The 16,596-nt window shown below is 41.2% G+C and overlaps 1 protein-coding gene across 1 annotated transcript; it reads right to left on the minus strand.

Moving 5' to 3' along the window:
- Nucleotides 1-677: 677 nt before the first annotated feature.
- Nucleotides 678-15,339, minus strand: LOC140534103 (keratin, type II cytoskeletal 74-like). The gene is made up of 9 exons (XM_072654747.1): nt 14,844-15,339; nt 13,842-14,056; nt 12,676-12,736; nt 11,523-11,618; nt 10,455-10,619; nt 8,660-8,785; nt 6,145-6,365; nt 5,514-5,548; nt 678-1,794 (listed from the first exon to the last, which is right to left on the minus strand). Exons 1-9 carry the CDS (start codon nt 15,309-15,311, stop codon nt 1,589-1,591), a joined length of 1,593 nt encoding a protein of 530 aa, XP_072510848.1. The 5' UTR covers nt 15,312-15,339; the 3' UTR covers nt 678-1,588.
- Nucleotides 15,340-16,596: the final 1,257 nt, after the last annotated feature.

The raw sequence follows: 16,596 nt of genomic DNA on the forward strand, positions 1-16,596 counted from the left end.
AAATGTTATGGCTCACTGAAGGCTCAGATGATGGTTAGCATTTTTTAGCAGTAAAGTATTTTTAATTAAGGTGTATACATTTTTTACATAATACCCCTGCACACTTAATAGACAATGTAGTACAGTGTTAACGTAACTTTTATATGTACTGGGAAAGCAAAAAATTCACCTGACTCACTTTATTGCAATATTTGCCTTATTGCAATGATCTGAAGCCAAATCTGCAATATCTCCAACGTACACCTGTATATATCCCTCGGTTTGTGCCATAGTAATGGATGTGTGTTTATGTCTAGACTCACTCCTTCCCTCTGTCATGAAACTGGGAGCTCCTCAAAAGCAAGGACTTTATTTCTTTCTTCCTATGAAACCTTCCCCCCCACCCTAACTCTCACCTGTCTTGGTCCCCAGGACAAAAACCGTACACACATGAGCACACTTGCCACCAGCTCTAACATTTACCTCCATGACTTTGGGGCAAATCACATAATTTTTCTTAATCTTGGTCTTCTTGTCTGTCAAACTGAGATAATATCTCCACTCCCTGTCTTACAGGTTTGTTGTGAGGAAAGAATTTTGGAAACTTCTAAACCTTCTCAGATGAGTTATTCGTAAAGTTTGCTGGAATGTTGGACTAATTGAAAACAAAGAAACCCATTGAAGTTACGCTAGTGCAGTTTATTTGATATACAGCAGCTATAACTTAGAACCATCAACAGTAAGCAGAGGATGACTATGAGCAAAGAGCACGCTGGTTATTTAGGGACTATTTACATAAACAGCTAAGGCTACTCAGGTGTGGGCATTACTGCTCAGGAGCCAAAAGAGAACATTCTAATCACCGAACACAGCTCCTGGCTTTCTCTAGAAGCAAAAAAAGCATTAACAGATTAAGAGCTATTGAGGCAGATGACCCCAAAGAGGAGATCAAAGAGCAAAAATCATAGACCCAAAGGCGTTGAGATAACCTGACCTATTGAGTGTTGCCAAAGTGGCTGAGGCCATTGATCAACTCTCCATTCATGTGATATTAAGGGGAAAGGATAAATAAAAACAACAGAAAGTCCAAAGCTCTTCTGGACTGTGTTTTGCAACAATGGGTATATCTGATGGGCTGAGAAGTCGCAGCCTTTAGCAACCAATAACAAAATTACCCTGTGAGGACTTGATCCATGAAGAGTCAGGAGGCTGGCTAACTCTTCCCTCATGCCCCACTCTTTCCTTCTTCATACCAGGGAAGGACAGTATCAGTCACCTAACAGTGACTAAGCTTCTGCCTGGATACAATTGTTCTCCCTCTCTTTTCCTAAGTATGTACCTTCTTCAAATCTTCCTTAGAACAGAGGATGTAATTATAGGTTTTACTTTTAAAGGACTACTTCAGGAGTAAAAAGCAAAAAGGTCAAAGGGGAGATATTTGTTTCAATAACAATTTGGAGTCAGGAGGCCAGTGTTAACTCAGAAACATTCTAGATACTTGGGAATTGTGAATATTATAGGAGGGCAGTAATTAAGGTCAGTATCCTCCTCAGGCTGTGGGTAAAAATCATTTTCTTCCACAGTGCCATGGAGAGTGAGGCCAGAAAGTTTATCGAGTAGTTTTCTTCACTGGGGAGCTGGCTGAGGAGGTCTTGGTCAGGGATTTCTTGAGATCACCCACTCCTTCCTCTTTGGTCTTGGTTTCAACACTTCGGGTACTGCTAGAGGTGCTTGACCTAATGCCACTGCCGTAGTTGGCACCAATCGAACTGGGTCGGTAGCCATAGCTACTCCCGCTGCCACTACTGATCACAGCTGTGGAGATAAAACCGAAAAAAGACCAATGGGAGTGGGGGACTGTATGCCAAACAGTAAAATCAAGAAGGGATGCTGGGTAGGCAGTTGGAGGTGGGAAAAAGAAGTCAAGTTCAGTAGTTCTTATTCCCGTAAGAGAATGAGATTTCTTTGCAGCAAGCAAAGGGCTTTTGACTAGAAGTGAAGTTGAATTTCCCAACCATAAAGAGCAGGAGGTAACGGGAAGCTGTGATATTTCCTATTTTGGACCTGTTTTTGAAATGATCATCACAGAATAGGAGTGATAGCAACCACACAGCAATAATAGTGGAAACCAAAGATTCTCCATGAGCAACATTCACAAGAGTTCATACAATATATTGATTTAAAAGAGGAATATAAATAAATGACTGAGTTTTGCAGATTCATCAGTGGAAATAGAAGGCTTTATGAAGGCAATTGAGGATCAAGTCAGTGTCACTAGAAATTACAAAAAGTTATCTTTAGAGCCAGGATTTAGTGATCAATGCAGATTATACAAAGCATCAGTGGAAACTACGAAACACGTTACTGCAAACCATAAAAGACTGGCACCCTCTGGATATCTGCAGCATGCTACAAATATATACCTCAAATATCTTTGATAAATCAGCTAATAAACTGTGTTGGCAGCAGACCCAGACCAAATTGTTGCTCCCAACTGCCCAGATCAAAACTTAAGAACAATGTTTTTAATAGTCGTCACACTAAAGAATTGATCCCAAGCTACAGGGAAGGAATAAAAAGATTCCAAAAGAAAAAGAACTGACAAAGGAATTCAAAATCATATGGGAACAGGAATATGTATGTGTGTGTACATATGTCTACGTGTATATATACACATATATACATGTGTGTATATTTAAGTGAATGTATATGTACATATGTATATACATACCTATAAATATATACACATACATACACACACATACACATAAATCCCCATCATCCAGTCTTCTTTCTAGAGTTCATCAACTCACATCTGTACTACCTCAGTAGCCTACTGGTAGGTCTGCTTGCCTCATGTCTATTCCTACTCCAATCCATCCTGCATTCAACCACTAAAAGGATTTTCCTGAAATGCAGGTCTGATCATGTCCCTTCCTCAATAAACTATAGTGTCTCCTTATGACATCCAGGATCAAATACAAGATTCTCTGTCTGATGTTCAAAACCTCGTCCCCTCCCACCTTTCCAGTCTTCTTCTTACCTTACGTCCCAACATGTACCTTTTGATCCAGTGACACACACTGGTGTGTATTATTCCACGTACAAGACCCCTTATCTCTCAATTCCTGGTATTTTTTCCATTCTCCATGCCTGAAACATTCTCCCAACTGCACTCCACCTATTGACCTCCCTAGTTTCTTTTAAATCCCAACTAAAATCCCTTTCTAACTGAAAGCCTTCCCCAACCTTTCATAATTCTAGGGCTTTTTCTCTGTTAATCACTTCCTATTTATCTTATCTACAGCTTGCCTTGTATATATTTGTTTCCATGTTTTCTGCCTCCCCCAAAATATAAGACTCTTGAGGACAGGGACTTGCCTTTGCATTTTTTGTATTCTCAGTGCTTAATAAAGTGACTAGCACATGATAGGAGCTTAATAATAATTATTGATTGATTGATAGAATTGTGTCAGGAATACTTTCGGTGAGTCCTATCCAGGATTAGTTTACATCCTAATATTTTTATGCAACTGCATAAAGCAGTTATTTAATCCACTTGTTTAATAGTCTATAGAACACTAAATATAAATGAAATATTAAAATTAAATATAGTGGTAAATATTAACTATATTTATAAGTTAAATATAAAATCACTATCCTAAGGATAATGATTGGCTCCTAGACCATTCCTATGTGACCTTCATAAAAAAGATGAATCAAATTTTTTATATAGTAATAGTAACTTAGAATTTATAGAAATAGAGGGGTTTGTGAGAGTGATTAAGAATTAAGTGATTGTCATCAGAAATTACAGAAAATTCATCTTAAAGTAGTCCTGATTTACAGATTGATGCTGGTCATACAGTGAAGTGGTAGAAACTGCAAGAAAACATTTAGTAACCACCATATGTCTAAAAAGACCCAGTCAAGCTACTGAAATTCTACAGCAGATGCTCACTATTCTTTATAAAATCACAGATGGCAATCTCCATCCTACAAATAGAAACTTTGAAATGTCGAGAAATCAACAAATAAACTCTGTTGAAAACAGAACATCATTACAAACAGAATTGATTCTCTTCAGCCTTTCTAATTTGATCTATTAAAATTTTTTAAAAAGAAATTTAATAGAGGTTGCCTCCCAGAAGACTCATAAGACTCCAAATTACACAGGATGAAAGACTTTCAAAATATAGAGATTCATAGGAAGAAATTAAAAACAGGTGGGGACAGGACTAGATGCATGTCAGCCTCGTTCTTCCATCACTTACTGGTGCTGTCTCAAAGGTGCTTTCAGTGAATCTGAAGAATATGAACCTATATCCCAATACTCTTATTTAACTACAAGAAAGTCATTTTACCCACCTGCACAGTAGGGCACAAAATAATAAATATAAATGAATGGTAACAGGATAAAAACTTGTCCTGGGACAGTTTCTATCTGAATCCCATAAAATTGACAATAATAAGAAAGCAATGATAGCAATAAAAAATAAACAGCATAGTATTATGGAGAGAGAAAACTGTCCTCAGAGTCAGAAAGCCCCAAGTTCAGGTCCTAATTCCAACATACTGTCTATGTGACCCTGAATAAGGTGGGTCATGTATCGGATAGAGCCCTAGGCCTGGAGTCAGCAAGACCTGAGTTAAAATCCAGTCTCACATACTTGCTGGCTGTGTGACCTGGGACAAGTCACTTCACCTCTGTCTGCCTCAGTTTCTCAACTGTAAAATGGGAATAATTAATAATAATAACACCTTCCAGATGGTTGCAAGGATCAAATGAGATAATATTTATAAAGTGCTTAGTACGGTGCCTGGAATATAATAGGCATTTAATAAATGTTTATTTCCTTTCTTCATTTAATAGCCCAGTGCCTTTAGGCAAATTCTCTAAAAAAATATGCATTGCACAAGTACTTGCTCATCCACATTGGACGAGGGAGTTTCATCACTGGGAATTACCTACACCAATGAAATCACGTGTCCAAGGAGAAGAAAAGAGTCCTGCTCATCCTTCATTATGGTGTGTGTGCAGTTGACCCTGGGTTCTTGCCAGTGGTGTACAAGTTACGACAGGCCCTCCTAAACAGGAGAGATTCCATAACACATTGTGGACCTAGCTCACCACCAGAGGGTGGTGATGGCTTTCAGCAGCAGCTCATGAAGACCTGCCCCTTAGCCACAGAGATATTAGATTCTGCATCACTGGCGGGGGTGCCCGTGTTCACAAAATCACAGATCACTTGGAACAGCACTGACAACAACTTGCCTATTTTGGAGGCTTTACAATCTACAAAGAACTTTTCTCAGAAAAGCTCAGGGAGGCAAACAGACTATAGTCAGAAGAATAAAGATAAAATGTCCCCAAAGCTTCTGTCAGGACTACTTATCTGTCTAATTTCATCTTTGGATCTCTAGCATCAAACACAGTGCCCCACAGAGAGGAAAGAATTTCTTCAATTTTTAGCGGTCACTTTTGCTTCTCTCCAGAACCCTGAACCTCACACATCATCAAATCATATACTTACAGATGCTCACAGAGGAAGGATTCTCACCAGACATCCTGTAAGAGAGAACATCAGAATATTGTAAAACTCCCAGAAGTGTCTCGACAGATTGTGTTCAAATTTAGGGTCATAACACTTTCAAGAAGATCCCAAGGAAGTCCAGGAAATTGCTGTATAGTTAATTAACCAAAATTCTTCCACTCTTTTTCTTCCTCTCCTTTCCTCCTTCCTTCTTTCTTTCCTTCCTCTTCTCCTCCTTCCTCCCCTCCTCCCCTCTTTCACCCTCTTTCCCTCCTTTCTTCCTTCTTCTCCTTTTTCCTCCCTTCCTTCTCTTTCTTTCCCTTCCTCCCTCCTTCCCTTCCTTTCCTCCTTCTCTCCTGTCCATTCTTTCTTCCATGCCTTTTTTCTTCCTTTTCTTCTTTCCCTCCTCCCTCTCTCCCACCCATCCTCTCTTCCGTACCTTTTCTCTTCCTTCCCTTTCCTTTCCTTCCCTTCCCTTCCTTTTCCTTTCCTTTCCTTTCTTTTTTCCTTTCCTTTCTTTTCTCCTTTCTCCACATAATCTTCAAGGATCTTGTCTTCTAGTTCCCATGCTGGTAATCAAGCAACAAAAGAGTATAAAGACCTTGGTCTCATTCATTCAACCCCATTTCACCTGCACTCCTCTCCCTCCAGCAGCTTCCTGTAGGTAGCAATCTCCACATCCAGGGCCAGTTTGGTGCTAGTCAGCTCCTGGTAGTCCCTCAGCAGGCGAGCCAGCTCCTCCTTGGCACCATGCAGGGCACCCTCCAATTCATCCAGCTTGGCCTTGGCATCTTTTAAGGCACAGTCACCCCTCTGCTCAGCATCTGCAATGGCTGTCTCTAGGTTGGAGCACTGTGGGGTAAAGAGAAGGCAGTTGATATTTTAAAGCTGAAATATTTAACTCACATTAACTTTTCCATATCACTTTAAGCCTTACAGAATGTTGTTCTCTCTCGTATGAACCTATACAAAGAGAAGAAAGCAGAACCAGGGGACAGTATACATAATGACCATAATAATGTAATTGAAAATAACTTTAAAGGGCTACTTGATGCAGATTTAATGTAATCAATAATCAATCTATAAGTATTTGTTAAGCTCCTACAATGGACCAGACACTGTTCTGAGCACCAAGGTGGTGCTCAAAGAGGCAAAAGATAGTCCCTGTCCTTAAGGAGTTTACAATTTAATGGAGGAAGTTACAATATAATTATCATTATGACCCAGTACAGAGATTCGTAACCTTTTTCATGTGTCCTGGACCACCTTGGAAAGCCTGTTAAAGGCTCTTGATGTCTTTTCAGGTCGTTTTAAAATATCTGAGGAAATCACCACATTTACATTTGAAGTTAGCAAAAAAAAAAAAAAAGATGCAAATTTTTTCCCATCCAAGTTCCTGAATCTCCTGAAATCTAACCATGAACCCCTGGTCTAGAGGATGAAATGCACTTTCCTCTTCTCACTGGGGATGGGGGTGGCAGTGAGGAGCGGAGAATTATGGATGCTGAATGCTACCTAAACTGAAAGATACAGTTGCTAAATCAATGGGTTTTACGTGACTGTTTCTCTTTAAAACTACCAGAGGATTCTGTCACGGGGTTTGATTGGTGTAGTATACCACGAAACGACTGAAAAATGTTTTTGCCTTTAAAATAATGCTTTCATTTTTGTAACACTTACTGAGATAGAAAGTATAAGTAATATTCTCATTTTATGCATGAGGAAATTGAGGGTCAAAGAGTAGCTAAGTAGCTAGAACTAGACTCAGTCAGGAAGACCGAAGTTCAAATCCTGCCTCAGATACTTAGTGGCAGTTTCTTCATCTGTAAAACGGAGCTAATAATAACACCTCACAGGTTTGTTGTATGGACCACATGATAGGACATGTAATGTAGTTTACACCTTACAATGCTATATAAATGGTAGCTATTACTATCCTTCACAGAGATTAAGGGACCTTCCCTAGGTCACAAAGCCAGAAAGTCAGAGCCAAGATTTAAGCTCAGGTCTACTTATTCCAGATCTAGTGCCCTTTACTTTATACAGGCTGAGACAAGTGGAAAGTACAAAGCCTGGTGTTGTGGCTCCCTTTTCTGGGAATATGGGGACATATAGAACAATGAAAAAAGAGAGCCCAGTGGTGCATCAATCAATCAACCATTACTGATTAAGGTCAGGTTATGGCCAGGAACTGAACTAGACCTTGGAGTTATAAATATAATGAATGAAACAATTCCTACTCATATATGTTCAATATGTGTTTCAATCACATACACATATATGCGCATGCGTGCGCACACACACACACACACACACACACACACACACACACACACACACACACCATTCAGAGCCCTGTCCTAAGATCTCAAAGCAGGGAGAATCATGATTCTTGTACTTGTGGATTCCTGGTCTTGTACAGTTCACACTTAGACAGATGATCTAGATCAGGCAGCCAGAGTCCTCAAAAGATAGCCCAGTGATTGGGAGTGGGAGGTGGAGAAGGGGTCAGTCAAGTCTTCCTGGAGGAAGGATGTATGGAGGAGGCAGAAAAGAAATGAGCAAAAGGCTAAGCAGAGGAAAGGGCATGTGATGCAGCCTGCTCAGGTGGGTTCTCCAGAATCAAGTTTCCTTTTCAGTCTGAGCATTTACACCTCAGAAAAGGGCTTGAGTTATTGTTCTGCTGATAGTCTAGATTAAAAAGTGATAGAGAAAATTTCGTAATTCACAATAGGCTTTAAAGGGGTGTTGTCTATATTTTTTTGGAAAGTTGGTTGTTAAACATTTACCAGCACACCACTGGAAAGTCAATCATTAAACATTTACCAGCACACCACCGGAAAGTCAATCATTAAACATTTACCAGCACATCACTGAAAAGTCAGCTGTTAAACATTTACCAGCACACCACTGATGAGAGAATGGAGGACCATGTAGTCAGGGGCACCTGTGCACACAAGCACAAGGAACTTGTGAGTGAAGTAGTGATTCTGAATGAGAAAATCTAGAATGCTGAAGCATGGGTTCTGGAGGCAGTAAGTGAAGAGACTCTAACCTGGAACTCGGAGTCCTGAAACCCAAGAACTTCAGCTGCACCTTGGTCATCTTGTTCTTTGTAGTGCCAGAAGAGGAGAGTTTCAACTCACCTGCTTTTTCACATTGCCTATCTCAGAGCGAAGCCTCTGGATGAGCCGGTTCAGCTCTGAAATGTCATTCTTGATGTGTTTAAGGTCATCTTCATGCCGTCCAGCAGCCAGCTGCAGCTCCTGGATCTGATTTTTGAGAAAGAGGAGATGGCAAGAAAGGACATGACCCCGGTTCACCCACTATGGGGTCCTCCAGCATGTTGCAGGGGAAGGAAGAAGTGGTCAGACTGCCCACCTCTCAACAGTGTAAAATAAGTAAATAGATAGATGCACCAGGGAAGAAACCAGAGAATAACCTTTTTCCATAGGGAAATTGTAGGGTCCAGTGCCATGAGCCTCCCAACAAGCTATCCAGTGGTGACAATGCCTCTGATGATAACAGGATTTATAAATGGGAGAGCCTCAGTGAAGTCTGGTCTGATCCCTTCATTTCACATTTACTGAGGTCCAGTGACTTATCAAAGGTCACACATGTAGCAAGTATCAAGACCATAACCAATAAGTTGGCTTCTCTTGGTACTTTTATTGTGATGTCTTCCTGTATTGGTCATATTGGTCCCTCCTCATGGTGTGTCTTAGATTTAAAAATTAATTAACATGGGAGGGAATAATATGCACACTCAATTTGCTATGAAAATCTATCTTACACTATGGAAAAGTAGGTGGGAAGGGAATAAGCAGGGGGTGGTGGGGATGGTACAAGGCAGGGAAAATGGGAGGAGGGGGCAATTAGAAGTAAACACTTTTGAGGAGGGACAGGGTCAAAACAGAGAATAGAGTAAATGGGAGGCAGGATAGGATGGAGAGGAATATAGTTAGTCTCTCACAACATGACTGTTACGGAAATGTTTTGCATTATGACACATGTATAACTTATATTGAATTTCTTGTTTTCTCAATGGGGGTGGGTGGGGAGGGAGAAAGGAGAGAAATTGGAACTCAAAGTTTTAAAAACAAATGTTAAAATTTGTTTTTACATGCCACTGGGAAGTAGGACATACAGGCACTGGAGTATAGAAATCTATCTTGCCCTCCAAGAAAATAGAGGGGATGAGAATAAGAGCAGGGAGGGGTGTGATAGAAGGGAGAGCAGATTGGGGAAGGGCTAATCAGAATGCATGCTGTCTTGGGGTGGGGGAGAAGAGAGATGGGGAGAAAATTTGGAACTCAAAATCTTGTGGAAATGAATGTTGAAAACTAAAAGTTAGTTTTAAAAATTAAATTAACATTTTCTTTGAAGAGGATAACAATGGAAATTAAAGGGATAAGAAGAGCTCCCATGTTGTTCCACACTGATGTGGACTAAAACACCAAACACAAAAAAAATCAGAATAAGGAGTCAAGACAAGCTAAGAAACAAGGGTAAGATTTTTTTTTCTTACTGTCTGGGCCTGGGTCCATGAAATTCTCTTGGTATCTTGAAGGATTAATGGGGCTCTGGCTCCAGTGGTCCCATTGAAATAGACTAAAACTCAAATTTCTTCCTTTGGCATCCAAGGCTCCTTAGAACCTGTTCCACTCTCCCTTTCTGGATTTATTTCCTATTATTCCCCTGCATGCACTCTATATTCCAACAGATTTGAACTACAAGTAGATCCTTCATTTTCTCCCACACCATCTGAATCTCTGCCTCCTGAAATCCTCTTCCTTTAAGGCCCAGCTCCCCAGTCACTGCCTTCATGAAGTCTTCTCTGACGTCCCCCACCCCAAACTTCCAGCTAGAGGCGACCCCTCATTCTGAATGCCTGTTTCTTTCCTGGCCTGTATCTATCCTATGGCATTGCCTATCACTTACCTTGCTCTGATACAGGCCTTCAGCATCCGCCTTGCTTTTTAAAGCGATGTCCTCGTACTGACTGCGCACCTCGTCGATGATGCTGTCCAGGTTCAAGTCACGGTTATTGTTCATGGATAGGATGACGGAGGTTTCACTGACATGAGTCTGGATCTGGGCAATCTCCTGTGGAGGCCGAAAGGAGATAGTGTTAGGTGTCTATCCCTACAGCCCTTCATACTGATGCGCACTGGTCTTCCTCCAGCTTGGGGTGAAGTGGAGCTAGGCATAGAGCTGGGACCTGTGGGGTTCAATTAAGGAAGGCCAGAAACCTATATGGCTTGGACCTCATTAGATGGGAAACCTCCTTTTTAAGTCTCAATTCTATGCTCCTATGGAAAGGGAAAATCTCATTGAAAATAGCTAGATGTCAGAAGAATGAAAAAAGATCATAGGCACCATGAAGTATACAAAGGAAACAGAAGAATGCATTTCCTAGAGTCTTACAAAATCCAAGAATTGTATAACTGATGGGACATTACAAGTTTCACCTCCCTGCCATCTCAACCCTAATAGGGTAGAGTTGTCCAAAGGAATGGATTTCAAACCTCTCTTCATCATCTGTTGAAGCAAATTTTGCACTGACATGTATCACAGATTTCCCTTGGTGCAAGTAATGGGAAATGAGTTCTCAGTTGAATGGGTTGAAGGGGACACTGCCTCATGAGATACTAGCTCCAGGATACTACTAAAGGTGTCAGAAAGTAATTCATCTAGCCTGCCATCTGGTAGCCTCCTATTTAAAATAAGTATTCCTGCTAACTAGGTACTAAATTCTGTTGTTTCTTTGTTGCTGGTGGATTTAAAGGATTATCAGTGTCCTTTCAATATGGTACCCTGGAGTAAAGCCCTGGTCATCCTACTTTAGTTAAGACTGATTCAGAAGTCCTTCCCTCATTATATATTGAAGTCCTCCTGCTATCGCTTACTTTTCTCAGGTGAATGACTAAGAGATAAATCCTACCTCTGTCAGTCCCTGGTTGGGCAGAATTAGCCAGTATAGGAAGGTAAAGCATCACAGGTCCTTACCGCCTCATACAAGCATTTCAAGTACTTGATCTCCTTGTCCAGAGATTCCACCTTGGCCTGTAGTTCTACTTTGATGGTATAAGCAGCATCAGCATCCTATGGAGAGTTCACACAGAGTCTGGGTTTAAAAATGTCCCACATTCCCAGTTTCTACCCTCTTGGCTCCAGAGCTATTTTGTTTCTTTGTGATATAGAAAAGGCACTGGACTTGATGTTCTGGTTGAAGTCCCCAGCTATATGACTTTAGGCGGAGCCATTAAGGTTCTTAGTATTAGCTTTAGTATTGTCATCTGCAGAATGGAAACAGTATTTCTTACCCTAACTACTGCATGTGCTCATGGTGAGGGAAACAATCAGGAAGTCTTAACTATAGAAATGTGATCTATTATTATCCCTTTAGCTTTCGATATTATGCTACCCACAAAAACATGTCGATAGCAATGACTTTTAGGAATGTAGCACTTTTTCTATAAATCAGTCTTTTCTATCTATCTTTTCTATAAATCTTTGAGACCTAAAATCATCTTCTCAGGAAAGACAGAGCAGGGAGAGTAGCCTCATTCTTTCTATGTTGGAGTTGGGGAAACCAAGGTGTTACATGGTTTTCCCTGTCACACTTGGACTTAAAGTGTGTTGATTCCCAAGCTAGAGTTCTTTTCAGTTCATTTGCTTGTCTCCAAATGTTTCTAAATGTTTCTCCAAACACTTCTAAACCTCATTTTCCCCAACAAACTAGGAATAGCTCTGGAGCAAAGGAGGTCTCTTCTGCCTTCCCCACCTTAGTTCCCAGGACAGACTTCTGAACAGAGCATTGGCTCCTGGGATGGACACCTAGTTGAATCGCATGATTTAGATCTAGAAAGGTATCTACTAGAGAGAGGAGGGGAATAAACAATTATTAGGTGCATCCTATGTGCCAGGCCCTGTGCTAAGAACTTTACAAATGTTATCCCCTTTGATTCTAATGAATCATAGACTTCTGCAGAGATCATTTGGTCTGACCCTTTCACTTTGCATCTGAGGAAATCTAGGCCCAAAGAAATTAAGGAACTTTCATAGAGTTAATAAATAAGAAGTGTCCAGCACCCTAACTGCAGACCAAATATTCTTCCCAGTAAACTGCATGGCACCTGGGACCGTCCACCCTCCTCACCTTTTTGAGAAGAACAAACTCATTCTCAGCTGCTGTGCGTCTATTGATTTCCATCTCATACCTGCAGACAGGGAGACATAATGAACGTATTTATCTCCCCCAAAACCTCCTCAAGGATAGGGTCAGACAACCTAATCAAATCATATCACATCATGGAGAAAGAGAGAGAGACAGAGACAGAGATAGAGAGAGACAGAGATAGAGAGAGACAGAAAGAGAGAGAGACAGAGACAGAGAGACAGAGAGAGAGATAGAGAGAGACAGAGAGAGACAGAAAGAGAGAGACAGAGACAGAGACAGAGAGACAGAGAGACAGAGAGAGACAGAGACAGAGAGACAGAGAGAGAGACAGAGAGAGACAGAGACAGAGAGAGACAGAAAGAGAGAGAGACAGAAAGAGAGAGACAGAGACAGAGAGACAGAGAGAGACAGAGACAGAGAGACAGAGAGAGACAGAGACAGAGAGACAGAGACAGAGAGAGAGACAGAGAGACAGAGACAGAGATAGAGAGAGACAGAGACAGAGAGACAGAGAGACAGAGAGAGACAGAGACAAAGAGACAGAGACAGAGAGACAGAGAAGAAAGAGACAGAAACACAGAGAGAGAGAGAGAAAGAGAGACAGAGAGACAGAGACAGACAGACAGAGAGAGCGTTAGACAAATACCCTGAATACCATTGGAACACTATCTCTCAATTATTTTTTTTAGCATTACTAACTGGATCTCTTTTTTGTCCCATCATACTTCTTACATCATACTTTCTGTGTACATGTTTTCTTCCTTGTATTAGTCTACATGCCACTTGAGGGCAGGGACTATATCTAATTTAATCTTTTTATTCCTAGTACCTAGTTTAGTGCCTGGCATATAGTACACACTCTTAAAAAATGTTTGTCGTACTAGTGCATTGGTGATGTTCCCATTAATTAATATAACCATACTGGAAATCAATTTGGAATTATATAAATAAAGTCACTAAAATGTTCATACCTTATGACCTAAAAATTCCAGGGCACTAGATGGAATCTAGGCATGGCTTTCCCTTCCCATCCCCTTCCCCTAAAAAATGTCTCAAAGGTCAAGATGCCCCAGAGACATCTTGATACATGTTGTATTTGCCATCTAGGGAAAATTTCACTCTGCCATCCACCCATGTCTTCTCACCTCTTCTTGAAGTCCTCCACCAAATCCCTCATGTTTCTCAGCTCTGAGTCCAGCCGCACTTTGTCCCCTGACAAGGTGTCCACTTGCCTCCTCAGGTTGCCAATGTAGCCCTCAAAGATGGGCTCTAAGTTCTTCTTGCAATTGCTCAGGTCCAGTTGCTGAAGCAGGTTCCACTTGGTTTCTAGTACCTGGTTCTGCTGTTCTAGGAACCTCACCTAGAACCCAACAGAAGAGTTACTTAAAACCACTGATGAATACCTAGATAACAGTTCTCTGTGTACAAAGGCTAGGGCTAAGGATGACATTAAGAGCTTTCTTCATCTGTTTCCTCTGTCTTCTCATATTTAAAAAATTCATAAACAAGAGTCTCACAAAGTAATTAAAGCAATTTCCATCTATGTGATATTTTTATATTCATTTATTGTCTCATTTGATCCTAATAATATCCTCCAAAATCATGGAAGTGTGTCCAAGGACTTCAGACCACAAGTCCAATTCTCTTTCCTATAGATATTTCCTGATAAGTTGCTGAAAGGTTTCTGAAGAGAAATATTCAATAGCACCTCTTGGGCACCTGATTTAAAGATCCAAAAACCATCAGTTAAGAAGTCTTTTCTTGGATCTAACTGTAATCTTTCCTACAATACTGCAAGTCAATTCCCTTTGAATACTACTGATCCCTTTAGCCTTTTCCCATAGGCTGCAAGCCAACAAGCCCTCCAGAAATCATTCTCATCCCTTACGAAGTCATTTCATTCACCCCACCTCACATCCATCTTGCCTTTCACGGTAAGACTAGCCTCCGTGTACCCATTTGGAAAATTCCTAGAAAAACTAATTTGATTATCTTTCTTTGTTTTGTGTCCACTCCCTCTTGAGATCAGGAAGTCTTTCCTACTGTCTAACCTAAATTCTTCTGAATATCCTCTATGTAAACAAGAATAACTGCTCATTTTCCCAGCCCCACTTCACCTTCCTCCCGTCAAAGACAAGTAAGCTCACCTTGTCAATAAAGGAGGCAAACTTGTTGTTAAGAGCCTTGATCTGCTCCCGCTCCTGGGCTCTCACTTTCTGAATTTCAGGGTCCAGCTCCACATTGAGGGGTGCCAAGAGGCTCTTGTTGATGGTCACCTGGTGTATGCCCCCCGGTGGGCATAGGGATGGGCACACAGGACCCAGAGCCACGCTGCCAAAGATACTCCCTGCAAAGCCAGTAGCCCTGGCCCCTCCATGCCCAGTCCCGTGCCCAAAGCCATAACCCCCTGTTCGAATACCCCCAGGCAAATTAACAGGGATGCGACGACTGGCCCCTAGGCTGTAGAGACTCCGGCTGCCAAAACTAGTCCCAGCTCCTTTGACCCCTGCCCGATAGGAAGACGAACTGCCCCCTACTTTCCGTGGCAAAATGGCAGAGTATCCACTGAAATCACTCTTCTCACCACCAAATTTCAGGCCCAGTTGCCGGCTCATGGTTCAGGAAAGAAGGGAGATTGTGGAGTAAGAGATTATCAGAAACCAAGAGAGCTGAGAACAAACAGTGCTAATAGGCCAATTGGAATATCTATCTCCTTATATCCCAATCAAGTTCAGGACAGCCGGAAAAGGGCGTCTCTTCCCTATCTCCTCTCCTCCTCCCAAGGAGCCAGGGGGCGATGGACAATTTGCTGAACCGGGATAACCAAAGCCTTTATACCAACAAAGCCCATCCAATCTACAACTGGATATGCTGTCCTTGCAAGCTGCAGTGGTCTAATTTGCAGTTTATCTGTACTCTCTAATTATGGATTAGAAGAGTTATCCCCCAAAGATCTACAGGATTTATTTTCCTAGCTCTGCCTCCTTCTTGTTTGAACTTTTTTGATATCTCTGGGTTCACTCTCAGGAAGATTTCGTCTCTCTCCTAATTCATTCCTTTCAACTCTACTGGAATTTCCCCCAGTCAAGTTGTCCTTCCTCCCTAGGAGTGGGACATCTTTCACCAGATCTAATTTCCCCTATATTCTAATCAAGAATGTTAGAACTAGAAAGGACCTTACAGACCCAGCAAAATTATCCATCTTACAGATGAGAAAGCCAAAACTCTGAGCAGTAAATCATAGCTAGCATTTCTATCTTTTAAGTTTATAGAGTGTTTTCCTTTGAGGTAGAGAGTACAAGTATTACTTCTCCTCGTTTTACAGATGATCTAGTAGCAAAGGAGGGATTTTAACCCCATCCTTTAATGCTACTGCTAAAGTTCAATGCTCTTTGCATTATATCATATTGGTTTTGTATAACCCACAATATCCAGCAACACCCTGCACTGGAGAATGTAAAAAATAGATTTGTTGAATGAATGAACATGCAGAGATGGTAACCCCCTCATTGTGACTTTCTAAGATGTCCTCTGTTCTGCATTCTACGTGGTCCAGTCTGGGATTCCCCCAGAAAGTTAATGAATAAAGTTACCTTATTTAGAGCCAGTCACTATAGGACGGGATGAAAAGATTGGTTCTAGGGCAAAAATGAATGAGGAAAAGGAAAAACAAGGTTAAAAAAAAAATAGATGGGATGGGGTGGTTGTTGTTCAGTCATTTCAGACTCTTCATGACCCCATTTGGGGTTTTCTTGGCAAAGACACTAGATTTGTTTCCCATTTCCTTCTCCAGTTTCTTTTACAGATGAGGAAACTGAGGCAAACGAGGTTAGGTGACTTGCCCAGGTTCACACAGCTATTAAGTATCTGAGGTCAGATTTGAACTCAGGAAAATGAGAC

The sequence above is a fragment of the Notamacropus eugenii genome, chromosome 3 (assembly GCF_028372415.1).
Source record: "Notamacropus eugenii isolate mMacEug1 chromosome 3, mMacEug1.pri_v2, whole genome shotgun sequence".
NCBI lineage: Eukaryota > Metazoa > Chordata > Mammalia > Diprotodontia > Macropodidae > Notamacropus > Notamacropus eugenii.